General features: G+C 38.0%; 1 protein-coding gene across 2 annotated transcripts in view; it reads right to left on the reverse strand.

Moving 5' to 3' along the window:
- The window catches only part of NYAP2 (neuronal tyrosine-phosphorylated phosphoinositide-3-kinase adaptor 2), a 242,195-nt gene extending 216,776 nt beyond the window's left edge, over nucleotides 1-25,419 (reverse strand). The window contains exons 1-3 of one of the 2 annotated variants that reach the window (XM_084780642.1): nucleotides 24,865-25,419; nucleotides 24,034-24,520; nucleotides 14,723-14,958 (exon numbers count right to left, since the gene is read on the reverse strand). In XM_084780642.1, the coding sequence (XP_084636768.1) occupies nucleotides 14,723-14,943 (221 nt within the window). In that variant the 5' untranslated portion in view covers nucleotides 14,944-14,958; nucleotides 24,034-24,520; nucleotides 24,865-25,419. Of the gene's footprint in view, nucleotides 1-14,722; nucleotides 14,959-24,033; nucleotides 24,521-24,617; nucleotides 24,659-24,864 lie in introns of those variants that run through there. The other variant, XM_084780643.1, reaches the window with a different exon arrangement.
- Between the last annotated feature and the right edge of the window lie 520 nt (nucleotides 25,420-25,939).

Genomic DNA, 25,939 nt, shown 5'->3' on the forward strand with positions numbered 1-25,939 from the left:
ATAAAACCCTCATATATCAAGGCTGGACAAGGCACCCCAGTAGGAGGAAATTGGTCCCAAGGGCAGGAGAAAGATTCAGAGGAAGCCACTGCCCCTCCTGACTCCCACTGTCAGGAATCCCACAAAACACTAAGCTACACATTCATAACATATATGCAGAGGACCTAGCACAGACCAATGTAAGCTCTGGTGATTGTCATTTCCGTCTCTGATACCCTATGAGCTCTGCCTAGTTGGTTCTGTGGGCTCTGTTCTCCTGGTTCCTTGACCACTCCAGCTCCTACAATCCTTCCTTCTGATCTTTTGCGAGGTTTACCCTAGCTGCATCTAACGTTTGGCTGTGGGTAGTTCTGTTGCAAAAATGTTTAGCTTCTAGAAAGAAATGTTAATATAATATAAAGGGATACCAGTTTAGATATGAACTGGGAGTTAATTAAAGTTCTTTTATGACTTCACAAAATTTCATGGATCATTTTTCATAAACACACTTTTATAAACATTACACACACGCACACACACACACACACACACTGAATCTCTGATATAAGGCATGCTTTTTTAGAAAACTGAATAAAAATTTCTTGACCTCTCTGCCTTTTAACTGTTTTCTCTTAATAGATGTATTTCATTCTCTTCCTTTAAGTTTATGAAAATTAACCCAGTAAAAGGGGAAGAAAACAATAAAATAAAAAAGAGATTAACCAAAAAAGAGACAATTGTAGACTGACATAATTTTAAACCTTTAGTTTGACTTCCTCATGACTTAGACAGAAGAATGTTAATAATTGCATTAAATATTTGGGCATCTATAATGATTACATTACGGTCGTTTAAAAGTAAGGATTTGACATAAGTATACAGCAAACTTTTGCACCCCAAAGCTAAAAGGAAAACATTTTTAAACCTTTATGTTAATGATGAAACCACATATTGTGGAGGAATTCTTTCACAATGCTTGCAAGTGTCAAGTGTTGTATTATTTATGTGGCTGTGTGCTTTGCACTGAGATGATAATTGGGATTTGAATAATACAAACTGAGCCTAGAAAATACTTAGGAACTGTGAAAACTAGGTATTGAATTATTTGGATAAGAGAAATGATTTGATAAAAGCTTTAATTTTAATGATTGCTGCCATGTGAACACTTATAACAGAATATCATTTATCATTTGAACACATCAGACATTTGCAATGAGTTCAAAAAGCATGAGGACAAATAGTCTTTTCCCCAAAGCCTAGTTATGGCTGTAGATAAAAAAATATTGACTGAATAGTCTCGGTCTGACCTTAGATTCACTGTAGTACATTTCATTGATAACCTTAAGAATATCAGGTACATAAGGATTAACATGACTCTGTGTGTCCACCTGACACAATCTTATGAATGAACATATTTTCCATCTGACACATTCACAATCCATGCAGTTTCCATTAACCAGATGCACTCTGTCAAGGAACTGAGACTAGTGAATATGTCTCCTGCCTATTGCCCTGTTGTCTGCCCAAGCACAGTACACAGTGTATACTTACTATCATCAAGCAAGAGGCTGAAGATGCACGTTTAGAGAGCCATGACTCAAAGTTGATCACGGTCATTACAAATGGGCGATGAAGTCACATGCTTGCATTATTAAAGGTTGTCATTCAAGGTGAACATGCACGCACGTGCGTATCTGTGTGACAGCATCCTGTCCCAATGTGGTGGGCATCCTTCTTCTTCCCTATGCTCACCATAGCCGTTGCATCCTGTCCCTGAGTTCTTTCCGCTGCATCAGTTCACACTTGCCATCAAACTTGCATTGAACTCTCCATTCAGTTCTGGGGTGACAGAGGTCATTCTGTTCTAATGTTAACTAAATCACAGTCTGTCTCAAACCAAGATTGCCAATTGCATTGAGCCAAAGATAGAGGCTCTTGGCTAGAGGGAACTTACACAAGGGGCTGTGTTGATACCTTTAAGCCGCCTTCTTTTTTATAATTCTAAGTCACGTTGGAATGGAAAGCCTTGGGCAGATAAGGTCCCTGAATTACGTACAAATCCCCAAGCACTATTCCTTCCTAAAACCCAATACTACTCTAATCTTTCACTCCTCTACATTAATCGAATCACATAACTGCGCAGGCTTAGTGTTTTCAACTCATTTCAAAATGCTCTCTTCTATGCACAATATCTCCTTGGAGACTTTTAATCTTTTTTGCAAAGTGACAGAACACTTTTCCTTTGACTATAGGTTCGAAAGCAGGTCCTTGTGTTTTCAGGACGTATGTGAAATCGATTGACTCCTTTAGAAAAATCCCGTGGTGTCATTTCCAGCCAGAGTCTCACAAAGACGCACTGTATTGGGCTTGTGAAAAGTATCTGTTTATAACAATGAGTGCTCCTGACAGCTGCTCATTGGAAAAGTCGTTAGTCGTGGCCCTCATCATTAAATGCATCACTCATGGTTAGGAAACATGCTATAGCAATGCAATTAAAATACTCATGGAAACGAATGTTTACCCAGTTTCCTTCTCTTCTCTTCCACTCTCCTTCTCTGGGACCTACTATTACCTGCTGATGGGTAGCAGTCTCCACGGTTACAGTCATAGGCTCATTGCAGTCCTCCAGCTCTATGTTGACTAATTACACTTTGCTGCTTTCTTTTTAGCTGACACTTGGCAGTAGTATTCAGCTGGGCTATGCCCTGCCAGCTTAGTTTTCATCCTTTATGTTATGGAGTCTCCCTCCGGTTAGATACCCTTTTGTTATTTTCACTCTCTTGTTACACCTGTACAGTCTAGTCTACTTCTGGGTAAACCAAGCATTGTCATGAATCAGGGAAATTTTAGCAAGGCATGTATTGCGGGTATCTGTGATTGAGAGGCAGCCGACTGACACTTAGAGAACACTTTATCTACCTGAATCAGGCTAGACATCACTAATGCACATAGGAGATTGATTGTGCAGCTTTAGTGGATGTATTCTTTATTAATGAGATTCAGTATGATTTGCTAAAAAGCCTTTTACTGGGCAGTCACTCTTATCCCCTCCCCCATCTTACTTTATCCCATTTAATCTGTTGAACTATGTACCATGTTTTAAAGTGTGCTCTGCTCCATTTTCATTTGAAATACCAAGCTTTTTAAAATAACTACAGGGGAACTGAATAGAACAATTACAAAATTTAAAAAGAACTATTGAATTGAAAAGGATTATAAAAACGGAAACCTAAAAATGAAATTAAAATCCCAAGGAGCCATTAAGAAGTTGTGAAATTATAATTATATGAAAAAGATGAAACAATCTAAGAAAAATATTTGGCATCTGAATTAATTAATTTCTCAAACTGAGTGTTTATACTAACAAGGTTTATAACACATCATCAGGTTTCTTTATAAATAAAATATTTTCATTGATCTGCTGAGACCAGATAGGCTTTATACAATTCAAACAGAAGACAGTAGACGTTTAGAGAAAAGGCACCAAATACATATATCTTAGCTATTAGTTTAATCAACCAGAGGCAACGGGGCAGAGAGAATAATCTGTTTTAATTATGACCCTCTCAAATACTGATACTTTTCTAAAAACATAAAGAAGGATTACCTCTGAGCCCTCTGTTACTTTAAAAAAAATACTGCTTCATAACTGGAATGGGAGGAGAGCCAAAGGCAGCCACCTCATTTCTCCTGAGAGAAGGGTCTGTATCTGCTCTGTCTGCTACAGTTATCTGTCCATTGTTTTTCTTTTACATTCCTTCATTGCTGATGTCTATTACATTGGCACAAAATATTGTTCACCCTCTAAATAAAATACCACGCATTTTAAAAAATTATATTTCAACAATTAACGTATATATCAACACTTACAAATTATATATATGAACCGACAATGGGACTGGGTAGTGGTGTTGCATGCCTTTAATCTCAGCACTCAGGAGGCAGAGACAGGTGGATCTCTGTGAGTTGAAGGCCAGCCTGGTCTACAGAGTGAGTCTAGGACAGCCAAGGCTACACAGTGACACCCTGTCTCAAAAAATAATAATAATAAACTGGCAACAGAAATCCTTGGAAATTAAGCATCTTCCCTCCAGGAAATTTCTAAGCAGCTCAAAATTCTCTGTGTATGTCTGGTCTCATGTTTCTCCATGTATGTCTGGTATACTTTTGTCAGAAAACAAACAAACAAAAAACCCCGCTGGTCTTGCCTGAGTTTTAATATTTGCATCAAAGAGAAAGAAACAGGAAAAGCTCTTTCCCCTCCCAGGGAGAGGGCAGTTGGAAACACAAGGGCCAGCCTGCCTAACATCCACAAACACTTGTAGAGAAAAAAATTGTCTTGGGAGGAGTTTACATTCTAGTACTTAAAACACACCAGAAGAACCCAAATGCAAAGTAGTGAAAGACTTCATTTTAGATGTGAGCTCTTGAGATACTTGGTAGTTATTTTATCTTTGTAATTCATGATTGATGAATTCTCCTTAGCCATAGCAAAAGAATATTACAGCATTTGGACAGAACGGATAGAATTTCATTAAAAGAAAATAACCCTAATATTAGCTGTTCATACTCCAAGAAGGAAAACGTTTAAGGCAATTACTTTAAAACACGTGGAAATTGATTAGCTGAGTGCACTCTGAGTATCCTGTGTTGTGTTAGCTGATGCTACATTATCACACTGGGAAAGTACATCACAATTTGGCTTGACAAATGTTAGAAACCTACTCTCCACTAGAGATAGTTTACTCTTTCTCTTGACTAGAGGTTTAATAAAACTCAAAGTCATCACTGACTGGATACTTTTGAATCTATCTGTATGACCAAGTTTTCCTTGTGTAATGTTAAGAATTTTATAGAAAAGAACAAAATATGTGAATATGATGAAACAGGATGAAAAAGTTGGAAGCTTTGGGCTGTGCCTGTCATTTGTTAGTACCCAAAGCAGAGATGTCTCTATATTTGTTCTAACCTCGATGGAGCTATAACATCTTTGAATATGGAGCTATATGTAATGAATATCAGAGCAGTCTAATGTGAAAAAGAAGGGATGATGGTGGTTACAGAAACAATAATAGCAACATCACCAATACTGCTTGCAGTCACTGAGACCGCCAGCTCTAGGCAGCTGTGTGTTGGCATGAGCCCCACATGGCACAGGTACCTGTCTGTCTTTTAACAATTGAACCAAATAAATACAATTTTTCTCAGTAAAAAATAAATGAATAAATTTAAGAGCAGATGAAGAACTTTCTACGGATCTCACTAAATCTAGCAAAGATAGACCCTCATGTATTTAGACACTCAAACGTCAACAGTGTTGGGCTATGCTTCATTCTGACTACAACCACAGCAGGCCTCCAAATTTCCTACTTGCAATGGGGATAGAAATTATAGGTTTATCAAAAGACCTTAGAACAGAGATTGTGTCCTATATACATCAATTAGCAGACTAATTATTCATTTCTCCACAGTTGCCAAAAGACTGTAACATTACCCATGATAATAATGATTGGATCTACTCATTTATAAATGCATTGTTCCCATTTGAAAATGTCAAGTGTCATGCAGGCTTCCACCTGTATCTCATCCTGTTTCTTCAACTACAGGATTAAGATTACTAGCTGTAACCTCCATGAGAAATCCTCCAATGCATGAAACACATAACTCTGAGAATCAAGATCACTGACTCCAATAAACACACAAAATTGATTCTGCTGGGCAATTGCCAATTGTTTCTAGTTAATGTAGAAGCTCGCCCTCATTTGCTCTTCAGTGAATATAAGTTTCAATTCCCGTAGGGGATTTTATGACTTAAATTACTGTACTGACACAATGTTAGGAGGTTAGATAGACCCTATGTCCAACATTTTCTTCTTCTTCTTTATCCTCCTCCTCATCATTTCCTTGAGCTTAAATATGTATGCATATATCCATGTACCTGTTAGCAATTTTATAAACATTTGAAATGTCTACAAATATGAGGCACCAGAGTACATGTGAAAGTCATACCCCACTCTCAACTCAACTGTGGGGAATGTTCTGCCCATTGGCTAGATCTGGGTAGGGGTTTAAAGTTTACCGCCTGTATTGTCCTTGGCTGGTGCCTTAGTTTGAGATGTCTACAAACTTTTTCAAGTTTATACCTACAAATTGTTGAAAGTTAACCATCAATAATACATATATTATTAAAACTCTGGAAACCCAGGGTTACTTGAAACTTAATATGTACGACATTTTTTGTCACTAACCTATTTATTGTCCTGTCTCCTCAATCCCAGTAACATTACCATCTCCCCTGAACGGTGCTCTCACACTCTACGTCCACTCTGATATACATTTTATCTATGCTACCTTTGAGAAAGGTGTACAATTGTACCTCAGCTCCTTGCCTCCTCAGCACAGTCTTCAGCTCAGTGTCTGTCTGTACCTGGAGTACCTGACCCTCCCTTTTTTTTGATCCACAGAGCACCAAGGCCATCTTGTCACTTAGAGTCAGACTTCTCATTCTTCGTGTCAAATGACCACAGAAGCTTCCCATTTCATGCCAAGTTTTCTGAGTTAAAGTGCTGTTAGTAATCCCAAGGATCCTCCCAGACCATCCAACACCATTCTGACCTGTTTGTCTGGCCTTCTCCACCTCCCTGGCTCAGCCTTTTTCTGGTCACACCTTTGACTTTCCTCTTTTCACAGTGTTGCTCCTCTGACCTCTTTTCCTAGTGTTCCCTCTTCTTCTAAGCCTACTGCTCCTGACAGCATGGCTTCCTCCCTCCCTTTCAGTTCTTTTTTGTATGTGACAGGCCATCTGACATGGCCACAACAACCTGGTTTAAACTGACATGGCCACAACAACTTGGTTTAAACTGACATGGCCACAACAACCTGGTTTAAACTGCCCTCTCTCTATCTCTCAAGAGCAATTTCCCCCTCCCCCCCCTTTTTTTTTGACAACTTTGTTACTGCGTTAACCTAGGCATGGAGAGTAATGGTTGACATAAAAGATGCTCAATAGTGGAGTAATGAAAAAAGTAATATAAACACCAAATAGCTGTGTGATATGCATACACATTTTATCCTGATTAAAAAAAAAATCACTTCTTGGTGATATTCATTTTGATTCCACGGAGCCACTTCATTTCTTATTCTAATACCAGAATATACTAAGTGCTTTGTTTAGCCCCCAAACAAAGGCAAAAATGCAATTTACTAATTAAAAAATGGATTCTAAATATTGGCCTAGTTTGTGTTTTTAAAACATCTTGTTGAAGGTACTTGTTTTTGAAGAGAAAGTGAAAGAGATTCTCCCCACCCACTGCATCTTGGCAGGTTGGCTATGTCCATATTCCAGCAGGACCATGAATATTTCCAAGTGTAAGCATCACTGAGGATGACTTTTAACTAAAGGCATACATCCCCAGAATAAATTCATGGGGGGAATGTTTGATTTGCCTTCTATCAACGTATGATTATAATTAATTTTAAGTTAACCCATACATTCGTAATTCAGACATTTTCTTCAGGCAACCTCAAAGTTGGACCGAAGCCTCAGAGGCAATTTTATTAGCATGTGTCCACTCTACTCTGGCAATTTCATTACATTAGACATGTTCTCCAGGAGCTATTTCACATTTAGTAGAAAAAAAAAGCATTCCCTCTTTATATTCTAGTTCCACAATAATTCCTTTTCCATATTTGTTATTTTTAAACATTTCTAAATGCCATCTTTACATAAAAGGTTGAGAATATCTACCATAGCTTAAATCGTGCAACAAAGTAATCTTAGCTAGGAAATGGTAAGCTCCTCCCTTAAAAATATAGAAACGATTTAGCACTAACCCTTAAGGAAAGAGTACCTTCCCCTTTGCGATGGAGTTCCTTTAAGTCTCTTGGTTGGCTTGGAGTTAGGGGTCCGAATGTGTGTTCCCCACAGCGATTTTCCTCTGCATCCAAAGAATTCATCCTGGGAACTACCCGTTCTGTGTTGTAAACAGCCCCTCCTCTTGTGAGCATCTGTCTGTTTATTTCAGAACAGAACAGATACTGATCGCCTTAAAGCATAAACCCAGTGCCGGGCCAAGGATATAATTGAAGTAGAAGCGACAAAAGACCCAGTAGTTCTGAAATCAGTGTGTGAGATCCTGAAATAGGCAAACTCTAAACAAGGGCTCTGAAAGACTCCATTACTGAGGGCTCTAGTCTGTGCTAGCAGGTGACTTAAGTAGGGCCCCCAGCCACCATCACTACAAATATTAGCCTCATGTGAATCACAAGTTGATGATTTGTGAAGTATATATTAATCATCTTAGGACAGGAGGTGATCCTTGCTGCAGTCAGTGGGACAGCAGCACCAACATCATAATGCATATCCCAAGAGTGCTTTTAGATATCCGACAATTTTAATTTCTACCACCTGCACTGAAAACCTTTAATAAGTTGATGTATATATGACCATCCTTGTAGAAGTGGTCTCTGGCTTAGTAAAGAACAGCCACCAAGGGATGATCAAGACTGGTTACTGAATTTTTTTCTTCTAATTCTGCAGTTTTATAAATTTAAAACAACAACAACAACAACAACAAAAACCAGCCTAAGTATTTGGGAAAGTAACTCAAATTACTTCTATATTTGTATATCTCATTCAACTCAGGAAAAGACAATCTAGATATATCGTTTTTACACCCAAAACAAACAAAACAGCTTGTGGTACTGTGAAATGATTGATAGAAAAGTGGTTTGGATTAATCACACTCACAAGAGGAAGCCAAAATTAGAGAGGGCTATTAGGAGAGTGTCTGCTGTTTAATCTCACTCCATATCAACACATTAACCTTGTTTTCTCGGCCTGAACACTAAGTCCTACAGTAAAATTAGGTCAGAAACTCACATCACATTAGATCAACAGATTCCTGGCAGCCCAGGCCCTGACAAGCTGCCTATGGCTAAGGGCTTATCTCCAGCGCTCCTCTAAGCCTAGAAGCGATGGCTAGCCAGAGGCTATCCCTGAGCCACCAATAGATAATTTCTTTATGCTATAAGGCTAGCTGTAGAGCCTGTGTTTCTGAACCTTTTTGTTCATTTAGGTGTCTTCACTTTGCTTACAGAAGGATGTTCTTAGTATTCTTTCTGCTACATATATAGGGAACTTCACAACATTGCATGTCTGCATTAGAGTCAGTTCATTGAGGAGAGCTATATGTGACTAGAGTGGCTGCTCATGTGACATTGAGTAGTTATTGTATTCACAAAATGCACATCAATCCATTTCCTCTTGTACTACAATGTCTCTCACAATATTGTAAGTATAATTCCAAAAGCCAAAACATACTGAAGACTTTTTGTGTGACTGACCATAGTTCCCTAATGAGCATTCTCTGTGTAACTATGGGTTTATATAAATAACACTAACTGATTTACAAATTCAATATCAAACATTTCCTTCTGGTGTATTAGAGAATCAGCAAATAAAAAATAAATTTAATGTTTTCATATTTATTGCAATTTTCTTCCTAAAATTACAAGAGCTCTGGATGGTAGTGGTCTTTTGATTCTCTTTGCCTAACAGGAAATCCGAAACTCTTTTTTTTCTCCTTTATTAATTTATTCTTGTTACATCTCAATGGTTATCCCATCCCTTGTATCCTCCCATTCTTCCCTTCCTCCCATTTTCCCCTTATTCCCCTCCTCTATGACTGTTCCTGAGGGGGATTACCTCCCCCTGTATATGCTCATAGGGCAAACCGAAACTCTTAAGTCCACATAGTCAAGTGCACACATGAATTACACAATTGCATGTCTTTTTAAAGGGAGTCATGTGTAATCTAATTCCATTTCTGACTGTCACTTTTAAAGAGGAAATATAACCTCATATAGATCCCCTGAGGACATCCACAGGGAATACAGATACTGGTAATCAGCCTAAGTAGTCCTTTGTGTCAGAACCACTTTGTTGAAGTCAAGAGCTGTCTTCCAGACTCACAATGTTTAGAGAAATTTCACTAATGTAGCGTTTCTTTCATTAGGAAAAACAAATCAAATTCTTCCTACGGTAAAAACTATAGTTGAAGAGATGTGAAATTTTTCTTCTTTTCTATTATTGTGGAGTTACTTCTTACATTGTTTTTGAGACAACCAAATGGGACGGTGTGAGGACTAATTCCAGAAATCAAAAAATAAATTTGCTTAAAAGGAATCCCAGAGCCCTTCTGTACCTGTGCTGTGTAAAATGGTCTTTTGATTGTTCATCTTCTTCAGAGAATGTCCTTATTTGATGACCTAACAAGGGGTTGCTTATGAACATAGGACCTCTAAAGAGAGCCTCTTTCCAGAGCTGTGTGCAGATCCTGTGGCACAGGTTATCTGTCACTCATTGCTTCCTCTCTTCTTATTGGCCATAACTGCACACACCGACCACAAAAACTTGTTCCTCACCTTTCTCCATATTTATGGCTATTTAGGGCATTCTGGCCCTTCTTGAATGAACTACCTTGTTGAAAGGTAGTTTTGCATGTGTATTCTAATTATGGGCTACTTAGTAAAAATAAATTTTATTTACTAGTGGCTGCACAGAGCCAATGGGATTTAGAATAGCATAAACAATTGAACCGCTGAAATAATTGTTTTCATTTTTCCTTAATTCTCTCCTTCAAGCATTTCTTTCTTACCAAATATCACTTGAAATTGCTAAGAGAACTACTAGGGACATAATTTTTCTTTATTTTGTATTTCTTTTTCACCAGCACAGGTCTTTTTGGTGAATCTCATTTGACAGATAGAAGAGAAGTTAGAAGGAAGATAATAGTGACAAGGACTTAATAAGAAACTGGGCTTATAAAACCTCAGTGACTTAGATCACTGAGGCAGCAAGGAGGATGCCATTTGTCTAAGGGCTCCTCCATGTTTAAACGCCCCAGCTTGAGCACAAAAGGCATTTCAGCCATATGTGGTCCAGAAATTCAATCATATGAAATCCTATTTCCATGTTTTAAGCATGCCTTGGCAGTCTGCACACTTTTGAAATTGCAACTGGCGCAGTTCACAGAGAATTATCATCAATGCCTTTTCAAGGTCAACTGTGCTGCCTTTTAGAATTTCTGGCATTTATATCCCATATATTAAATCACAGAATATATTTTGAAGGCATTCAGCAGAAAGATGAAGTAATTTGTATTAATTATATAGTGTTCATTAATATCTTGTTGAGCTTTTTCTACTTTATATTAATTGCAAGGTAAAAAGAAATATAATGAAATTTGTGTCAACCTTAAATATGGGTGTTCTGTGTCAGTATTCTAGAAAGCCTCAAATGCATGTTTGAATAGAACCCAGTTGATGGACTTTCTGAATAATAGAAACTTATTAGGAATTGTTGAAATCATGCAAAAAAAAAGCACACAATATACAAAGAGTATCATCATTTGAAAATTTTCATATACCTACAACACTGGTCCTTATAGGCACAAAATAAAACCAAATTCAGACATTACTATGGTACCCAGAGTAGATTGTTTAAGGAGATGACATAACCTGTCTTCTCACAAGGCAGTGAGGAAGGCTCTTAGACTCCTTCCAAAACAGAATCATTGCTGGTCTGGCTTTGTTCACTTTTTTTTCTCTCCAAACCCCTCCCCAATCACTTTCATGCCATTTTGATTCACTTGGGTTTTGCTTTTGGAAAAGTGATTTGGAGAAGTTTCAATGATTTTGGGCTTGCATAGGATTCTTACACTTCCAAGATTCTTACACATTAAACCAGAGTTCCAGAAAAAGATTTGGAGCAGGGTTGAATAAGGAAGAACTGAGTTATAAATAGGAAGAAACATACTATATCTTTTAATTCCTAAAACATGCAACCATTATGAGGTAAGAACTAAATGTTATTTGGGATGATTGCCTTCAATCTAGGCCTGGGTCTAGAGGGATGCGCCATGGTTCCCACGCTGATGTGCACTTGGTCATTCCTACATTATCATCCAGTCTCTACTGGGTGTAGGTGATGCCTAGAGAGCTGACTTCTGTAGGTCTTTTGTGACCTGCCCCTTCAGATCTGCAGTGTCTTTTCCCTGGCATTCTGTGTTATATTGAAAGCCGTCCCAAGCCTCTGGGTCCTGCTGTTTGACCCACTCTTCATCTGGAGCTACAATGAAGCTTCTAGCAGGGCAGAAAAAAAGGGCAAGTTCAGTGAGTCTGTCCCTGTGTCATTCCCTGCCGGCTCTCTTTCCAATGCTGTGGTTCTGACATTGCTCAGTCCTCCTTTGAGGCTCCCTGACTAAGCCTGCTGGCTTCTCCCTTACACTGTTCTTATCATATGAGGTTTTAGGTGCCCTGGGGAATATTCCTGCATGTGTGACCATTTTCAAATTTAATTCCTAGGTGTCCCTTGTTGTCCTGTAAGCTCATGATTTAAAAACTAATGGGCAGGTCAAGGTGATTCTCAGTCTCACAGGACAGAACTCTTATTCTGATCTCTACTCAAAGTCCTGGGTCCTTTATCCAAAGCCTCCCTCTAGAATCCATACCTAAAAGGCTTTTCAACACTTACGCATCAAAATGGGCTCCCACTCCCTGCTATTTGCCTTAACCTCGCTTCACTTCCATTCTTTGCCATTTCATTAAGCAGAAATGTCATCCTGCTAGTTCAAGCAATAACGCCACATAGCAGATCAACCAGAAGATCCTTGCCGTTCACTCTCCCTACTCAGTGACTGAGTCTCATCAGTGCCCAGAACATAACTGCTTTATCCAATTTTACTGCAGCCAGCCACCATTAGTTCTTGTTGATTAGAACCAAACAACAGAGTTGACTTTTTAGAAAAGGATTTACTTATTATTAAGTACACAGTGTTTTACCTGAATATACACCAGAAGAAGGCATCATACCACATTATAGATGGTTGTAAGTCACCGTGTGATTGCTGGGAATTGAACTCAGGACCTTCAGAAGAGCAAGCAGTGCTAGTGCTCTTAACCTCTGAGCCATCTCTCCAGCTCCAGGAGGGTTAACTTATGTATGGTTTTTATTGTAATATCAAGCTATGCTAGATTTTAGTCTAATGTACAAGGTGGACATTCTTTTTTTTTTCCAACTTAGTAAGTGACTTGCACTATCATTTATACTTTGTAATGTAGTGTTAGGAAGTGGTCTGCTTAGTCCAGCAAAGTGAGCTCACATTCATAGAACCACATCTCGGACACAGCACCACATGCAGTAAGAGCGTTCAAAACTTAGCCGCTTCTGCTGTCACTATGTTTGGATATTTATAGGGAAACTTACTAAAGGCATTTAATGAACCACAAGTAGTGGGACAGATGTGTACGGGATGGCGCTCTCAGGGACCAACAGGATATTGCAGTAAATAAGTCTGCATCCTCACATATAAAATATTTAATTGGTAATTTTCAACCACAAGATTACAAAACTTCTGATTATACTGCTGTGATTCTCTAGAAATCATATAACCTATCTCCTTTCCTTTGAATTTTTAAAAACTCAACATGCAAAATTAAAGTAAAAGAAAACACTGATATACATGCAGAAGTCTGTCAGAGATGTTAACAGGAAAAAATGTTGTGAAAATTTGAATAATCCAGTGGTAAAACAGTGTCCCCTTTCAACACTGTCTTCTAAAACATCTCTTTCTAGTTCTCTCTTTCCCTCCCTACTCTTTAACTCCACCCCTCCTCTCTCCCCCCTCCATCTTTCTCTAACATGTAAAACATTTTCTTTAAATTACTGGTTTCATGCAACATTGCCTCGCCTCTTTACAGCCTAAATAATTGGACTTGAAAAAATATTTTCATTTCCTTAATATCATAATCTTCCCAGAGAGTATGTAAATCACATATTAGGTGGAAAATCTTCTATGAACTATCCAAACACCCTCTCACTGTTCAGTCATGCAGATAACGGAAGGAAGCAATTTCCTACATTTTGAATTTTTGAACTTGGCAAGTCAATTCAAACAGTAAAACAGGATTCCATAAAGCCCAGTGTGTGACTTCAGGGAAAGACACACACACGCACACACACACACACACACACACACACACACACACACACACACACACAACCATGCTTTAGTTTTCTATTTAAAAAAACAACAGTTGTGTGTCCCTTTGTGTGCACACATTAGGAGTTTAACCTCTGTTTGAAGAAGGCTTACAGCCTGGGACTCATTAGCTTGTCACCAGTAGGTGTTACATCATGAAACCAGTTTCATTTGAACAAACTCGGGACCCTAGGTACCAAACCAAGAGGCGTAATTGCCATAAAATTGCTCAGGATCATACACCAAGGATTCCAACTGCCTTCAGAGGCTCATGCACATCTAATTATTCACCAGTCTTGGCCATATTGTAGGAAACAGATGAACTCTATTTTAAGGTAAGAACCATAAACATAGGCCATTAAAGGTGGACATTCTCATAAAACGCTGGCTGTTAAAAATGCGTCTGTGCTCCCTGGTGCTTATTCTAAGAGGTTGTTCAACACAAGCTTTGATGGGGGAGAAAATTGAATTCTCTCCGCATCCCATCTGTACCTCCATATGCACAAAGCACAGGCAAGTAACTGTTGGCAATGAAGGCCACGAAATGTCAACAGGAAGGAGGAGCTTTGGTAGAGCTCAGGTGTCTCTTTGACTTATGTATCCGCCAAGAGTCTGACCAGCCCCTGCTTGGCTAGGTGTTAGCAACACAGTCCTAGCAGAATTTGTAGATCCCCTCATGGATTGCACTGCTTTGTACTTACCGTTTGATTGTTTCTTCCTGTCTTCGCCGTTTCTCATTCTTCTCCTTCAGGTAGGCCAGATTTGTTTCATTTCTCAAGCGATCATTCTCGCGAGCAATGTCAGACGCATTTTGAATAACCAGGCCATCGTATGCCTTCATCCCCATGTCCTCAATATACTGGAGAAAAGTGTCCAAAGGGTCATCTTCAGGATTCACACTCATCATCTTGGAGGGTATCATGGAAACGGATGTTTTCTGCAGATTGACAACACATCATACCCTTAGCAAAGTTATTAAGCTTTGTCCCTAAGCTTTTGTCATCCCAATCCTTCAGTGAATTACCAGACTCCTCAGGATATACGCAGCTCTGGTGAGTTATAACGTTTAAGTTAAGAGTCATCAAGATAGCTCAGTGGGTAAAGGAGGGGTAAAGTAGCTTTCTGACAAGTCCCAGAATTCATAGGGTAGAAGAACATGACTGGCTTTCCAAATTGTCCTTTGATCTCCACACTTGCACAAGGGCACACATGTGCTCATTTGCATATACACCTACACTCTAAATATATTCGTGTATTGAAAATGCATTTAAGTAATGGTGAGCTAAAGCAAAAAGTAGTTATAGACCATTAATGAAAATAATAGGCTTAAAAAGATTCATGTCATTTTAGGCCTCTCTGTTCACTTGATTGAAGCTGAATTTCATATAAAAAATTAAGATTGTAAATTTTAATTTAAGCTGTCCCTTGAAAAAAATATCTCATTAGAAACTACAAGTGATTATGTATTTGAAATAACATGAGATGAGTGTTACTTGGAAATGAGATGCTCCATCTAAGCAGAGGCATCCACAGGACAGAGGACCACAGTTCTGCTCTGCCACCTGTGAATGCATAAATATTCTATCTGAAGATAAATATTTGTCTTACGTAGCTACAGTCATGGTTTTCTTCCTCAAAATATGTTGTTGCAATTCTATAGATTCAAATTTTGTATTTTCATTATCATAATGACTTTCCCATGCATTTTTAAATTAAAATTATGCTGTGTAGGAGAGAAACTGAATTACATTTTTCTTTAAATCCTTAAGTGAAATTGCATAAATGTGAAATGCCCATATAAAATATAACAGCAATCAAGAAAAAGCACATCTGACATTTAATTTGTATGCTCTTGTGACCCTGTGTTATTTTCAAAATGGACTGCTATAATTGCTTCATGTCATAATTTACTATGATGCACATTGTGTATTATCAGGATGACACATGTCCTCAGCACTATAGCAGCAGTAGCTTAGATATCACTATAGGACTTCTAACTAAGGTCTCAGAGCTTTAAAAGCTAAAGTCACAGAAGCAATGATGGACAAATTAAAGCCAAATCAAGCCATATTTTAAAACATGGAACTTTTACCTAGTGCATCTCTGTACAGCTTCCAGATGTAAAGTGAGAGTGACAAAGCTCCCCTGGCTGGTGATTAATAGGAGGGAGTCTCATGAAGAACTTAGAGCAGAACTAAGCAGTTGGATGTGCATTAACGTGTGATACTATCATGATGTTGGTGAAGAAGCTTGGCAACAATATCAATGTGAAGTGGTTCTGTGGTTCAGTGGATGGATGCGTGAATGGGTGGATGGATGAAGGGATGGATGGATGGATAGATGGATGGATGGATGGATGGATGGAAGGATGGATGGATGGATGGATGGATGGATGGAAGGATGGATGGAAGGATGGATGGATGGATGGACGGAAAGATGGATGGATGGATGGAAGGATGGATGGAAAGATGGATGGATGGATGGATGGAAGGATGGATGGATGGATGGAAGGATGGATGGATGGATGGATGGATGGATGAATGGATGGAAGGAAAGATGGATGGATGGATGGATGGATGGATGGATGGATGGATGGATGAACAGAGAGATGAATGAATGGGTGGGTGGATGGATGGATGAATGGTTAGACAGGCAAGGTGTAGAAATCACCATGTCTCGAAAAACTTCCAAATATTCAAGATAGGAAAAAATTCTTTAACAATGATAAAGTACAAAATTACATAAAACTAAAATATTAACCTTCTATGTTAATAAGTTTCCTAACTTTGCATTCATTGTAGTGTAGAAAAGTGATACAAGTGCATGAGACACCTGTCTGTCATGTTCAGACACTGTCTCTAAACAAACAAATATTTATATCATTTTAAAATCATAGACATGTTGATTCCTTCTATGTGATGCAGAAGTCAAAAAGCTTCCCTTTTAAGTATATATCATAGTCGTTTTAATGAAAATCATATTTCATAACCTGGTTGTGGTTATGGAAATCTCACTTTGTATCATAAAGTATTAGCCTTTTAGCTTCCAGTTTGCACAAATTTAAATCACATGCTGAACTTAAATTATTTCCCTGTCTTCGACATTTTAGAAACCGAAGGTTATTTGTTGGCTTTGAATTTTTATGTTGAATTTCTTATGTTTTGTTTGATTTCTAAGCTCCAGAGGGTTAGAGATGAATAGTATTTAAATTCCAACTATATAATCAAATGGAGTTGTGTTTTTCCATTAGTCCATCACACCATATGCTTAAGTGGAAGGCACCTAGAAGATAAGCAAGTTACTATTGTGAATGAATGCCATTTTGGTGAGAGAAATGAAGAAAAGTCTCTTTCAGCTGTCTGAAGCATTGCCATCACCAGGAATTCACTTGCATCAAGAACATCCACAGTAGATACTCCAGGCTAAAAAAGGACCAACCTAACTTTGTGACAATTAATGTTGCCTAAGTTAAGCAAGCCAACTCACTGTTACAGGCATGCCAGAGGTAACACCTCAGGCTAGAATGATTCTTCCTGCTCTGCCCTCCAGCAAAACTGCATTTTTCCAAGCTGCAAAAAAACATGATTATCCAACAGACTCTATTTATTTATTTATTTATTTATTTATTTATTTATTTATTTATTTTTTGCTGAGGATTTCTACCAATTCTAGTGATTCTTACACAATTTATATATTATGATTATTAACAAGGTTTGCTGATTGTTTCTGAACATTAAGTGTCTTTGTCAATAGTCTTTTAAATCCTATGAAGTTTAAATTATTATTGTTCTGAGAAAATCTGAAATAGTATTATTGCAAAATGTTTATACCTGGGATAGGTTTCTTTAAACTCATGTTGATTTTTATATGAAAATCAACCATATCATCAAGTCAAACTTTGTATTATAAGTCTGGGCTACATATTAATTTATGTGCCCATACCTGCCTCTAGGAAGGCATTTGTCATATGATCATCCATGTATTTAATATCGTATTGGTCACCTGTTACAAATAAGGTCATGATGAACGTTACATTGTAATCTTCTAGATGTCATATTGCAGGGAAGACTGGAATGAATAATTATAACCCATCTGATTCTGGACTGTTTCCATCACTAGCTGGCCATGCATTCTTTATTTCTACTATTGTATAGATAGATAGGTACAACTTCTCAACATTTGCACATGGTCTTTAAAGCAAGATTGGCATCCTCTTAAGGATTAAGTTCATGTATTTTATTTGCTAGTCCCCATGGATATCAGTATGTGATGTATGGGGCTCGGAAGAAGTCATGTAGGCACAGGTGGAAGTTTTCCCACATGCTCTAAAAACTCAAATAAATAATTTCTAGGTCTGTGGTTTTGCGTTGATGCTTTTAAGCTTCACTTCACATCAAAACAATGATGACAGTTGAAATGGACTATGTCATGAGGATTTGGCTTAAAACAACATATATGTGTGTGTTCAATAAGCCAGATGCTGATGGTTCTAGTACAGCCTTTCACCAACTCTCTTAAAATAAATGTTTTTGTTACCGTCATTGGTGGATTAATTTTTATTTATTCATTTTTTATTTATTATAATTTATGTATATATTTATATTACATCTTCATTGTTATCACCTCCCTCTCCCACTCCATTCCTCTCTTCTAGACCTCTGAGAGAGAGTGCCTTCCTCCCCCAACATCTGACCACAGTCTACCAAGTCTCATCTTGAGGGGTATATGATGCCACAACTTCCACATGGGGGTCAGAGAACAACTTGAAGAAATTGGCTATTATGTCCCTTCATGTGGATTCTGGGGGTACAGCCCAGATTCTCAAACTTGGTGGCAAGCACCTTTACTAACCATCTGCCATATGTCACTCACTCTCAATTGGTATTTAAATTAAACTTGTTTAAAAATTACTATTGACTGATTTTATTTATGTGTGTATGTATATATGAATGTTTATATTTGTATGTTTGTGTGTATGCTTGTGGAAGTGCTCATGTGCATGTGTGTCTGTGTTTGTGTTCAGACATGCTTGCAATAGCATGAATGTAGAGGTTAGAGGTCAATTCTTACTAACCCATTTTCTCCTACCACCTGTAGGATCTGAAGATGGAACTTGGGACACAAGGCCAATTCATAACTGTGGAAATTATTATATTTAACAGAATGGCTCCTTGAGAAGCTAATTTTACTTGGAAATAGGTAGGCATAGGAATATTTAAGACAATACCACGTCCTTAACCACAGTTCTACACATGGAGGCCAAACTAGAAGTTAATCTATTTCTTTACTAGCCAAATAATTTGTGATCAAGGCACTTATCCATACCCACTCCCATTGTCCATATCTTAAAAGGAGGAGGAAGAAGAAAGAAGAAGAAGAAGAAGAAGAAGAAGAAGAAGAAGAAGAAGAAGAAGAAGAGGAGGAGGAGGAGGAGGAGGAAGGAAGGAAGGAAGGAAGGAAGGAAGGAAAGAAAAAAGGAAGGAAGGAAAAGAAAAGAAACCAAAGACACTGGGCTTTATGGACCACAAAGCTCACTCCACCCCTAACTTTTCAACTTTGCCTTTCCAAACTAAAGGATATTTTTCAGAGGAATGAATCATATCACTGTCACAGTGAACACATTCAGCAAAAAATTTTTAACTCTGTGTTGTCTACCTTGTTACAACTACTACCATTTGCTATGTGAGCATAAACATCCATCTAGATACTCATGACTGTGTTCTCAGAATGCACGCTTATGGATCAGATAGACATTGAGCAAGGCGTGCTCCATGTTGAGCTCATCAAAGACTTGGTTGTACTTCCTGCCTCTTGAACTGCAAATCTGTTTAAACAGACAGTGAATTCCTTAGTAGATTTTTTTAGTATACACTGTTGAAAGGCAACTGGGTTTCTGTAGTCTAGGTAGCATCTTTGGTATTTCCTCAATAACTGGCCACCTCTCTTGTTTGGGTTCAGATTAGTTACAGCAACAACAGAATGCATAATGTTGAAGGAGAGATTCTGCCGTCCTATGGCCAATGATAGTTTGTGTACCCATTGTTTGTTTAAAACAAATGAGAGACTTTGATGCCTACCTATATTCTTGGAGTGTTGTGTCTTCATTCTGAGAGTAGATAGGCTTCCTTTAGAAGCCATAGCACTGATCAAAATAGTGCAGTTCTATGTATGTGTTTATTGGAATTAATAATTATATCAGGGATTCCCCTGGGATGGTAGTTAAATAATAAGTTTAGTATCCCATACAATACACAGCAAAATTAAGGTCTTTACTGTATGTTCTGCTATACTTCTATGTTCTGCATTTCCAGGGATTCTGTCTGGAAATACTTAGGTCTAATATTTAGATTACTATGTCTACAATCACATCTGATCTTACAAAGCTACTGATGCTGTGTTAAAAATTAAAGTGGATAACAATTTTTTCAGCTTTCATGTTATACTATTATTTCGCTTTGTTATGGGTAGCCTGTTGGCCACACCCTTCATAAAGACTGCAGTGTAATATTGTGCCACTTTCTAAAATTTGAGGCTTGTCTTAACTAAAATGCACCAATTAAATTCTTATAATGACCAAAAGAAATTAAGCTAAGCATTTATCTTCATATTGAGTTTTCTACATATATTTTTAATAATACAGCCATCATTGTTCCTTACCATTGTTGAATCTAGAGCTGATAGTGATATTAATCCTCCACAAAGCCTCCACAGAAATAAAACTCTCATTATCCAAACCCACACAGCAAAAATTATGTATTTCCAAATGAAATTGATAGAAACATAAAATTATGAAATCCCCATTTTCCTTTTCTCTTTTTGTAGCTATTACAAGATAATAAACTCAAGATCCAAACAGTTACGTAATACTTAGTATTAAAGAGAAATTTAAATAAGGAGCATTTTTAAAAATAAATGAATGCAGATTTCGCCAAGATTATGTGCTTGTGTGGTATTTTCCTCCATCAGTGAAGAAACCCACTGTTTGTAGTGTCTGTTCTCAGGATCTATTTAATATGGCACCAACTCATGATGTGAGTTCCCCAAAGACACATGCTAGTGTGGGAGAGAAGTTATACAAGGGAATCAAATGAATATTCAGGCTCTCTGGTTTGTTTGGTTTTTCATCTATCTCTACCCATCTCTCTTCCCTTTGTTTAAAGTTTAGAACCACTTCTTTACTTAGTGTAACCTCCTGCATTGCTATATCCCCCCCCCCACTCCAGCTATGTAAGGGTGGGCTTGTTGGAGATGCACACTCACTCAGTAAGACTGAGCCCTGTGGTGAACCTTGAGTTCTACTTACTCGGGGCAGAGTTCTATATGTACCAGCATGCTCTGAATGAACCAGTCCACTAGTCTCCAGGTCTTTGATGGTTTTTGTTTTTCCCTAAACTCTTTACCCCAAATTTCTAAAATGAAGCTGCCCTCTCTATGAGATTCAGCTTTTTCAAGATACAGAGTGGTGACAACTTCTTTAATCTTAATTCTGCCACTTATTTTGAGTGGCTAAGAATGAAAAACAGTCTGACTTGGTTTGAATTGTTTCCTCCATATTTAAAATCTCATAAGAATTTCCATATTTTAGGGCATGGTGAATCCTGCTAGATAATTTCATGACCAGAGTAAAGTAAAGTTCTTTTCATGCTGTTGTCGTAATGTGCTTTATGATATACTGAAATATACTACATAGACAAGAATAAATGCATTTATGCAAGGCTGGATATTTTACCCTTCCTTCCTATTTATGTTTCAATCTATTTGAGGATGGTGTACGATCCCTAGTTTCTATTCTTTATATATTTTTGAGGTTTTAAAAGTGCACTTGTTTTAATGCTATATGAAGCTTTTGGAATTTGAGTTATAAAAATTTGATTTCCATTCTCATTCTCATTATTGCATCTCCCCTAAGATGGAGAATGCTAGGGGCTTAGATCCAATGAAAGTTTCCCCAGGTGATTTTGACTGTTTTGTTGCTGTGTGTTGCTGTCGCATGGTTCACCAGTATAGAAACCATTTTACATTGTTTGCATATACTTACATCAATCTGAAACAACACCCCGCACATTGCATGTGAAAATATAAGTAGTAATCAGGCTTCACATACATATGTTAAATACACATGCAAATTCATACCTAAAATTTGCTAACTTCATAGATTAGTACTTCAAAACTGGATAGCACAGTAAAACCCATAGCCATGCAAATGATATCAAATTTTTGCAATAAAAGTCCTATAAATGATCAAATTCTAGTGTGACATATTTTGTTCTGTGCTTGAAATTCTATCCCCCATCCCACAAATTGTTGCATTCATATTCTCATTCTCAATGTCCTCAAAAATGAAGCCATTTTTGCACAAAATGAGGAAGAAGTTACCACCAAGAAAGCCAGAAGACTAACTACAAAGGCATTGATTGCTTCTTTCTCAGAAAGCAGATTTCTTAGCAGTGAGTTTTTCTCTACTATCTCCATCCCAAATTTGGAAGTGGGCACAGATCATACAAATACAGTAGCATCATATACCAGGCATTTCCCTAACTTCCAGGCTGTCATGGTATCTTTTAACCAAAACTCCCAAAAGATTGCATATATTCCCTCTAATATTAGGGAGTAAAGCAAAGAGCCAGTGCCAGTTGGTTCCAGACGCTTACAAGGCAGTATTTGCAAAGCAGATACAGTCAATGTAATAAACTGCTGACTGGAGATACAGTGGAAGCCACCTAATTGAGCTGGGGGTCTATGGCTAACAGATTGATTTTAAACAATGGACACCATTCTTTTCCCTGAGATTTGACACTTCTACACAACTTTACAAACAATTCAAGTTTTATAACTCTGCTTGTCCCTTGTAAAGTTTTAGTATTTTTCACAGGTGGGCTTGGCTTTCACAATTTCCTAAATATTAAAGTATTTCACATAATTTTCTTTTTCTCTGAGTTGTACAAAAGTACTTTCTACCTTTCAAAGAAAACATGAACATTTATACATGTCTGGCTTACATTGTCTCATTAAATTTTAAGCTGACACTTAACAATACATCCAGTAAATTGGAAAGTATCCAAAAATGTAAAATTTTGGTAGATTAACTTGTGTTGTTACTCTCTAGTCACCAATTTGCATTTATTGATTATAAATTCTTGATTGCTAAATTTATCAAAATTATACCATGTAACATTTTCTATTAAATGTCATTATATTGATTCACTACATTTAGAAAAGTAAATCTACTCCTTTAGTACAAAAACAATATTAGCATTTTTCAGTAAAGATGAATATTTTTAAGCTATATTTTCCCAGGTGTGAAATGCCTGCATTCCAAGTACTTCAATACTCCTGGGTAGTTTGAAAAATTAGAAAGGAGTTATTTCAATGAAATAAGTGCATGTCCCAAGTTAAGCAAGTCCACCTACAGTTCCACAGCAGATATACATTTTGTAAGACTATTGAAATTCTCCTAATATTGATTAGTATTAAAACACATTTTCTGGAAAATCTCTATTTGAAAGCTGCCAGGAATAAGCAGTTTCACCTTCAAAGTACGTCTAGCAATTCGGGTTTTTTTTTCTTTTTTGAAGAGAGTATATCTTTTTTCACCCTAAGAATGCAATACTGGACTCTCACTGATGACACCAATGAACTGAGCCTGTTGTAAAATATTTATGGTATGGAATTAAGTAAAGAACAGCATATACAATGTGAATGGCAATTAACGGCATAGAAACACTTCCATTTCTTTTAATAATTCAGCATGGATTATTTTACTAATGAAAATCCATTTAACATTTCCATGGTAATCACTAAGTGGGTAAGAGATTAAAAATAGCCTGGGGCTCACTAACCCTGTGGATGCCCATGTTGTACCTTTTTTCAGCTCCACCTAATAAAACATGCAAACTTCAGCATTAAGTATCCCTAACTGAAATACATCCCATTTCATAACCCATTGCTTCCTCTCTTTAGTTCTGAATTCAATTTGCATGCTTATAGAATCTGAAAAAAATGAGATACATACCAAAAATTAAGTCCCGGGGGAGAGCTAAGTGGAATAGTCAGGAGGTGACTTGAGTCTTTCAGTGCCCTCTCTCAAGGCTGGTCTCAGGGCAGTTCGGTAGGAGTAATCCAGCACCATAAGAAATAGACTTGTAGGTTCAGTTCAGTTTTTCTTCAGTTAAAGTGCACTATATCTGGTTGGGAAAAGTGTCAAATCCAAGATTCTTCATCACTAGAGATCAGAGCATGTTCGATGTTCTTTCTATGAGATGAAATGCCCTTTAAAGTTTGCTGGGAAGAATCAGTGGCAGAAGAGAGGTGCTTGCTTCCTTACATCGACATTCGGAGAAAAGAGGGCATAGCTAATGGGTGGGGATGAGCACAGCGCCCCTCTCCTTCCAGGTCCAGCAGGGAAGAAATTGAATGATTTTTACCCACTTTGCTACACAGATGATTACAAGACCCGAAGCAATCACCAAGCTGGCTAAGGTACCTCATTTGATCATGTTCTGTGAAGACAAAAACGCATGGAAACAAAAATCAGATACAACCTCTCTAAATGTCTCCTTTCAGCCCCAAAGATGCTTTTTCTCGTTGCACACATACGGAAGGTTTGGAAAACCTAGCTGGTAGCACCGTCCCTCCCCCATGACAACCAGCTCGCTCTGTCTCTCCTCTCTCTCTCTCTCTCTCTCTCTCTCTCTCTCTCTCTCTCTCTCTCTCTCTCTTCTCCCTGTGTCTCCCCTCCCTCCTCCTCCCTCCCTTCCTGCTTCTCTCTTCTCTCCAGCTGCCTTAGTCTGTTGCTGCTGCTGCTGCTGCTGATTAATCAGGGATTCTGAAACAAAGAACGTACCTTCTGAAATAAGCAGTAATCTCTCCTCTGCTTCTGCAATCCGCCTGCATTGAACAGCAAAGCTGCCAGCATCCTAGTACCTTGGATAGTTCCCACACCCTAGGCCCACTGGAAAGGAGAAAGAATGAGTGAAGAAAGGCAAGAAACCCCCAAAAGCAGCACGGATTTCGGCTCCCCGGGGGGCTCCCATCCTCGTTAAAGGCCTCACATCCAAACAACAGAACCTCTCTCTTTTATCTAACTGAGCTGACGTCTGACTTGTCAACAACAAAATAAAAAGAGGATAAAGAGATCTCTTCATTTATATCCACGATGTAGCACTAAATCAGTCCTTTTTGGAGAGAAAAATTTAAATCCACCAGAATTGCAGTTCTTGTGTGGAGGATCTTTAAGTTATAAGGTTTTCACCCTGGTGGGGGCTAATAAAAATGAGCAACAACTTAAACGGAACTCTCCGATCTCAGTTTGATGCCCTTATTTGATATCAATTTTGCCTCCACCCACCCTGCACAGCAGAACCATGCACACAATTACTGCTGACGTACTTGAGGCTGCTGCTTGCGGAGAGGGGGGGAGGAGTCTTTTAACCTCATCAAAACAGCTTCATGCCACCTGCTCCCATGGCATGAAAACAAAACTAGCCCACTTGGAAAGAGCGTGCACAGTGCACGTACACAGAACAAAGGTCTCCTTTGACTGCGACGTTTTAACCAAAGTCAAATGTGCAGTGATTTAGGCATATGTGCTCCTAACTCCTTCCAAATCACTGCAGAAATGCTTTAAAGTCATTCTAGTTCTTGCTTTCCCCAAGGAGAATCCGGATTCTTTTCTTAATATTCCACTGAATCCATGTGTATAACATATGATGCACTGTGATTGACAGATATGTACACATTTGTGCCCACACATACACAGTATATTTATGTACTTGTGTGAATATATATGTATATATGTGACAGATTCAAATGTCTAAGCTTGTTTTTCTCAGAATATATGGTGAAAGTGGACTTTTAAAACATATAAGAGGCTTTTTAAAAAAAATATGGTGCAAAATGATGGTTCCCAGGTCTTAGTC

This window comes from Acomys minous, assembly GCF_964271855.1.
Source record: "Acomys minous genome assembly, chromosome: 4".
NCBI lineage: Eukaryota > Metazoa > Chordata > Mammalia > Rodentia > Muridae > Acomys > Acomys minous.